The sequence below is a fragment of the Primulina huaijiensis genome, chromosome 16, assembly GCF_012295235.1.
Source record: "Primulina huaijiensis isolate GDHJ02 chromosome 16, ASM1229523v2, whole genome shotgun sequence".
NCBI lineage: Eukaryota > Viridiplantae > Streptophyta > Magnoliopsida > Lamiales > Gesneriaceae > Primulina > Primulina huaijiensis.
Genome location: NC_133321.1, coordinates 4279379 through 4286638, shown reverse-complemented (window position 1 = coordinate 4286638; position 7260 = coordinate 4279379). Strand labels below are relative to the sequence as shown.

Genomic DNA, 7260 nt, shown 5'->3' with positions numbered 1-7260 from the left:
ACAAGAGACCTACTCAAATAATAATAAAAAGAAATATTATAGAGATTCATAAGAAAATTCCAAAATAGCTCTTGCTTTATACCACAATTTGGCAGTAGGTCAAATTTTGATAGAAATTGATCTTTTGAATCTAACATTCCATAAAATGTATTTTTCAAAATATAAGCATCAAAATTATATCTAAACTTTGTAAAAAAACCATATGAACTAATTCGGAAGTAGCACAAAATCGATGGTAAGGGATAGGGAGGAAAAATTATTTTTTCCTATAGGTAAGAGGAGATGTAGAGGCAGACAAGAGAGCGAAAAAAATAAAAACAGAAACACAGCCATCCGTAATCTCTCTACTTACATTGGATGCTGTTAGATTTGTACATCTTTTGATTGCTGGAAAACAATAAGCTCAAAATCCGGTATGAATGGATCGTGTGATCATCCCCAAGAATCATTAAAAATCGTAAAATCCCTTAATTTCTTCCTGGGATCTTCACCATATCAAAAACAAGATGAATCTTTTTGGGATACTGTAATCTGGGCTTTTCTTAATTTTGATTATCCTGATCCGTCGATTGTTTTGTATCGAAAACTTTTAATGGGTTGGAATTTGCATTTATGATTAGATTTTGGTTCATGGGCTGTTTTCCATTTTGGTCATCGCGCTTGAATCATGTGGAGAATTTGTTATGTTTTATTATAAATCATCATTGTTTTGTCGTTTAGGGAGTGAATTGTTGCTATGTTTTTTGATAGTTGTTTAATTAATTTAATCTGATTCCTGGATTTTTTTTCAGTTTTGTTCTAAATGGGATTGGATAGTAGTGAAAATATTTTCATTGAGCTGATTATTTCCTAATATGATGAATAATGATTATTGTATTGCTGTTTTAAGATTTCTTTTATTTCTTTGATCATCAATTTAAGAGTTGTGTTTATGTGTTGGCTTAATGTTGGCAATTGCTGGTTTGAGGTAGGACGAAGGCGATTCATTTAGCTGTGTGAAATAGATTTCGTTGAATTTTATGAACCATTTAATAACAAAAACATCTGATTTGCAGATTGGATATGGCATCAATGGTGGGCTTGTATTAGCAAATCCAGTCAAATGTCAGCACATATGGTCCAAGAAAAAGGAAGTAGAAATAAGAGAAAATTTCTGGCCGATCCCCCCTTAGCCAACCCCAATGAGATCACACCTTTGCAACCGAATGAAAGCACCAGTTTTGAATTCTGTGCTGAAAAGTTGGAGAGAATCCCAAATCATATGCATACAAATAGGTGTAATATATGTGGTGTGAATCGAAATGGTTCCAATGCTTTAAAGCTCGACTTTGGACTATCCTTTGCATCTATGTCGCGTGAGTTAGGAGTAGACCGGTCCAGGGATGATGTAGAGGCATCACCAAACGATTATCATGATGCTGATTGGAGTGAGCTTACCGAATCCCAGCTAGAAGAACTTGTTTTGAGCAATTTGGGTGCAATTTTCAAGAGTGCGATCAAGAAAATAATGGCGAATGGTTACAGCGAGGATGCTGTAATCAATGCCGTTTTGAGGTCTGGCCTTTGCTATGGGTGTAAAGACACTGTATCAAATATAGTCGACAACACGTTAGCGCTTTTGAGAGGTGGCCAAGAGATCGAGAGGTCAAGAGAGCACTATTTCGATGATTTGGAGCAGATGAAGAAGTATGTACTAGCTGAGTTGGTTTGCCTTCTTAGAGAGGTTAGGCCTTTCTTCAGCACTGGGGATGCAATGTGGTGTCTCTTGATATGTGATATGAATGTGTCACATGCTTGTGCTGTGAACAGTTATCCTTCGAGTAGTTGTCATAATGCTGCAGTTTTCTATCGGGATTCATCCTTTTCTCGGAAATCCCCGTCAAAAGAAGAGCTTAAAAGTTTTGATTTGCAAATTCCTTTCAGACAAAATTTTCGTTCTGCTAACGCTCACAACTGTTCATATGAACGATCAAATCTTGATTCGGTTTGCGGAAGACAACTATTGGTCTCTGAGACAACCAATTTAGCAAATGAATCTACACTGAAGCGAGAAACATCGTTCGTTCCGTATAGACTTGTCCCTGATAAAGAGAGTAGACGCTCTTCTTTTCTCATTGAAGACGTGTCGGAGAAGGAAAATCAAAACTCGATATCTAATCTTAATGAAAAACCTTTTAATGCTACCAGAATATCCCACACAACAGTTTCTGAGGAGAAAATTATGTGCTGTAGAAAAGCTTCTGGAATGACTAAAAAAGAGTACATATTACGGCATAAGTCCATTCACTTTGAGAAACGTCACCATCGTTCGCATGGTTCTAAAAGTACGTTGAGATATAGGAAACTTGCTAGTTTCGGAAGTAGTTTTGGAGCTCAAGAGTTGGATAAGAGACTTAAAGCTGTGGCTGATTCTACTGGTGTTAATGCTAAGAATTCCTCATTCAAGATTGGTGGTGCACCTCAATACTACAAGAATATTAATATTTCTTCAAGTGATGGACTCGCTTCGTTGCCTGCATTCGGGTTGGAAATAAATAATCTTCCTTCATTGCCTAAATGTAGTGACTTGACCTCATTACCTATTGTCCCAGAAAACACGTTGCTTTCATTGCCTGTGGCCGATACAGAACTTTCGCTCTCATTGCCTGTCAAAAGCATCGCTAATCCAACACCCATCAGCTGTAACACACCATATTATAGTTATGGTGGTGTTTTAAATGTCAAGTCTCTTGGGAAATGTATTCCACTGGACAGGAAGGACAAAATGGTCATGAAATTGGTTCCAAAGGTTCAAAACTTGCAAAACCAGCTACAAGAATGGACAGAGTGGGCAAATCAGAAGGTCATGCAAGCTGCTCGTAGACTGAGCAAAGACAAAGCCGAGCTCAAGACTCTGAGGCAAGACATGGGAGAAGTGGAATGCCTCAAGAAAGAAAAGCAAATATTGGAAGAGAATACCATGAAAAAGATTTCTGAGATGGAAAATGCTTTGTTTAAGGCTAGTAGGCAGGTAGAACAAGCTAATGCTGCGGCCCGAAGACTTGTAGTTGAGAATGCCGTATTGAGGCTGGAAATGGAAGCTGAAAAGGTGCACGCTGCTGAGTCAGCTGAAAGTTGCCAAGAGGTGTTGAAGAGGGAGAAGAAGACGCTGCTGGAATTTCAGTCAGGGGAGAAGCGGAAGAGTATTTTACAGGTGGAGCTTGCAGCTGAAAAACAAAAGATGATGCTTGTACAACAGGAGTTACAGCAGGCCAAAGATGTGAGGGATCAAGTCGAGGTACATTTTTGCATCCCTGAATTTTTAGTACTATGATGTTTTCCTGAAGGCCTGCTACATGAATGTCTTGTATTTATAAGCCGGCAGTCTATTGAAAAAGCTAAAATATCGGGTTAAGAGAGCGTAGTTTGTATATGTATTCTATCATTCTATGACTTTAACAGAGATGTGCAGTTATATCTGGTTTCATACCATATTTGTAAGTATGTTAGCCTATATCGACACAGTTGCAAGTACTTAAATTTCCATGTTTTGGCAGTAGACAATGGTGAACTAATTATTTTTGCTCAGGGGGCTACTTGAGCCAGCTGGCGTGAATCAGTTTCTTTGTTTGGAGTTACAGAATAAAACTTGGTCTATCAAATTTAATGGACCTAAAATAATGGTCGTTTATCTTGTGGCTTATCTTGAAAGATAAAAAAAACAAGAAAGTAGTTTGTACGACCTACCTTTGTAGCTCTGAAATCGAACCTTTTAAACCTTATTCTAGTTAAGAAAGTCACTAATTCAGGGCCTAGAGATGTCAATAAAGTTTTTCATTTACAAGTCTATTGTATGTTCACATTAAAAAATCGTGACGTCACAGGCAAAATGGTATCAAGAAAAGAAAGGAAAAGATAAGTTACTTGCACAGGCCAGTTCGTTTAGAAAAGAAAGGGAATATACTGAAGCCTCAGCAAAAGACAAAGAGGATGTTATGAAGTCAAAAGCAGAAACCAATATTCAGAAGTGTAAAGATGATATCGACAGGCTAGAGAAAGAAATTTCTCGACTGAAAGTAAAATCAGACTCATTAAAAATAGCCGCTCTTAGGAGAGGAATAGATGGAACCTATGCCAGTAAACTAACCGACTCCCAAAACAGTCTGGCCCTTAAAGATTCAGCCGTGTCTTATGTACCAAGAGTGGTAGCAGCATCATATTTCCAAGATTTCACTGGGAATGGAGGCGTGAAACGTGAACGGGAATGTGTAATGTGTCTATCTGAGGAGATGTCCGTGGTTTTCCTCCCATGTGCACATCAAGTGGTCTGCATGACTTGCAATGAGTTACACGAGAAGCAAGGAATGAAGGACTGCCCTTCTTGTAGGAGCCAGATCCAGCGGCGTGTTTGTGTACGTTATGCTCGCCCTTAAATTGGTTTTAAGAATGTGGTTAACTTTCTTGATAATGATCTGTGGGAAAAATGGCAAATGTATCTGGTTATGTATGATATTTTTTGAGAGTTTACGATTTTTATATAATGTGCCAGCAAGCAAAAAAATGGCTCTGTTAAAGTGTGGAATTGTATTATGCTGGTTCCCCTCAGTGAATAAACTATCTGGTTTCTCTCTTATTACCGCAAGTGTTGAAATTTTATGCAATGCAATTTCCAATTGTTCTAATATCAATATTGGTATGTAGAAATTACTTCGAGGAAATATGAAATTTAAATGAAAATTATAAGAAAACATGGTATAATACATATGACATGTACATAATATATGTTGATATTAGAATTAGATTTATGCAATATTATTTTCTTATTTATAATAAGTATATTACATGTTACAACATGATCATTAGTGATTACATAATGAAATGAAGACATTCCTCGAGAACTTATTTGTTATTAAAATAGTCTGCCAATAAATATTATATCAACATTTCGATATGAAATGCCCTTGAGATTAAGTTGAACTTGAAACTGAGGTTTGGCTAGAGTGATACCCAACACTTTATTAGGGAAAATTACAAAGATGGTGATGTGAATCCGGTTACTCAAGAAAAACAAACACGAACCGTATCTAGTCGCGCCCTTGATTCAATGAACAACATGCAATCCGAGCGAAAAACAATCGACAAACGCCACAAATTTATTAAATTTTGAGAAGTTTGATTTGATAAAACACACAAAAGTGTGAAACAAAAGCCAAAGTATTTAGAGAGAATTTTCAATTTCATTCAATAATGATCCAAATCTTTTTCAATAATGTTTACAAGGTGTTTATATGAAAAATACAACAAAAATCGTAAGTTAGACTTTCCATGTTGAATTTTGCATTGTCGCACGCTGGGGCGCAAAATTTCATCAGTTGGGGGTGCTGGTTCACAGGGGATGCATTGGGGCGGGATTTTGGTCTGCTGGGGCACACTGTCCTCGGCATGGTGCGTTGGGTCGCGTGTTTCTGGCCGCTGGGGCGCGTCTTGGCTACCTTCCGGAGTAATTTTTCACTCGAATGCTTTGTTGCTCGACAAGTATTCATGAAATGATTCCTTGAACTCCTTCAAATATTTGAATATGCTTGATTCTTTATCTTTAATTATCATCAAGCTTGTACGATCGGGACGTCCTCTCAAGATTTAGCATGTCATGCCCGATCAAATTCATATGGTACTACCCTTCTTAAAAAAATATTTGTCCTCAAATCTTCGGTACCTCCACAAAAACCAAGCAAGTTATTAATAAAAGATTTATATTATCAATATGTTTACTTTTCAACTCTAGTCTATAAGTGCTACCATCCGTGTGCTCTATCACCGTTTAGAACCCCAACTTCATGGTTACCTTCTCCATGTAATCATCAATTATACCAAACATCGAATAACAAGTGACATGAAACGATAATAATAACATCCCTTTAAGCATCGAGAAAATTAAGTTCATCCCCTTCTTAAACCTAGTTAACACTAAAATAAAATTCATACATGTGTACGACCATAGCTCACTAGAAATAAAACGTAGCTTAGGCAATATATAAGAATTTAGTCGAGATGTCATTTTCCTATATATGATGCATGTATCACAATACCGTTCAATTTATCGTTTCATATGCAACCAACACATAAAATCATGTATTATATCTATGGCCCTACGTGCCTCACTATCAATTAGATCATGCAATGAAAATAGATTGACAATTTTATACTCGTTAAACAAATAGTCACCATAAACATGCACATTGCCATAGCCAATCATGCACCTCTCAAAACCATCACCAAACAAATATAAATCATGCAAATGGAACATACTAAATGTACTATTCATGCAATCCTTTGACACGTCACAAGAATTCAAGTATAATGCATATATATTTTTATAGCCACCAAATCCCACCAACTTAGTAACTCGTGAGAAATCAAAATTCACAATATGTACATGTAATTTCCAACTACTCTCAAATCTATAAGAATTAGAGACAAAAGTAAAGTTTAAATCTGGTTTCTTAACTACCATATTTTCAACATTTTTCCCAAACTCTTGAAAACAACATAACAAAAAATTAAGATAAGGAAACACATCATACATCATAGTCGTTGCGTTGGCAACTACTCTTACCTCTCTTGGAGAGCTTCCAAATTCATGCTGCACTACCCTTTGGATCCTTCTAGCATCGACACTCGCTTTCGTCCTTGTCATGTCATCTCGATTTCTTCGGAAGTCATATGGATCAACCCAAGGGATTCTTCCATCATTGACACCCCGTTTGACTTCTCATCATGACATCTCCAGAATCCTGCAAAGAAAAATTAACAATGCTCGGGATTGAAATGGCTATATCATAACAAGAAGAATAAACCTCTTTGTACAAAAGTACTTGAAGAGGTTTATACAAAAATAATTCTCTCTCATTTTCACTCTTTTGAGCCATCAAATTATTTTTCTTTTCCTTTTCTTTGGCCTCTTTTTTTTCTTTTTCTTTCATCTCATCTTTTTCATCTTTTTTCTTTCTATAGTCATCTTACTCTTTTGTTAACTCTTTCTTTCGGCCATTACATATCTTTTCCATTCATTTCATGACATGTCAATTGAATCTCAAAAACTTCTTCTTTTTGATTCAATTGAACAAATAAAATATTTTGTTCCTCCACATATGTATGTAACAAAATCTCAATTTGTCTACTCTTCTCCTCAGTAGTAGACATAATAGGAACTTCTCCATCATCTACCGATTCACCTTCCACCGCATAATGTTCAACACTTGCATCAACAGGTGGATTATC

At 36.5% G+C, this 7260-nt stretch overlaps 1 protein-coding gene across 4 annotated transcripts; it reads left to right on the top strand.

The window, feature by feature from the left end:
• Positions 1-209: 209 nt before the first annotated feature.
• Positions 210-4663, top strand: LOC140961389 (putative E3 ubiquitin-protein ligase RF298). 4 transcript variants are annotated; one of them, XM_073419882.1, is made up of 3 exons: positions 210-335; positions 1056-3277; positions 3864-4663. In XM_073419882.1, exons 1-3 carry the CDS (start codon positions 233-235, stop codon positions 4410-4412), a joined length of 2874 nt encoding a protein of 957 aa, XP_073275983.1. In that variant the 5' UTR covers positions 210-232; the 3' UTR covers positions 4413-4663. The 4 variants fall into 4 exon arrangements, with proteins under 4 accessions (XP_073275983.1, XP_073275984.1, XP_073275985.1 ...); XM_073419883.1 differs by having other exon boundaries at positions 210-413; XM_073419884.1 differs by having other exon boundaries at positions 232-457.
• Positions 4664-7260: the final 2597 nt, after the last annotated feature.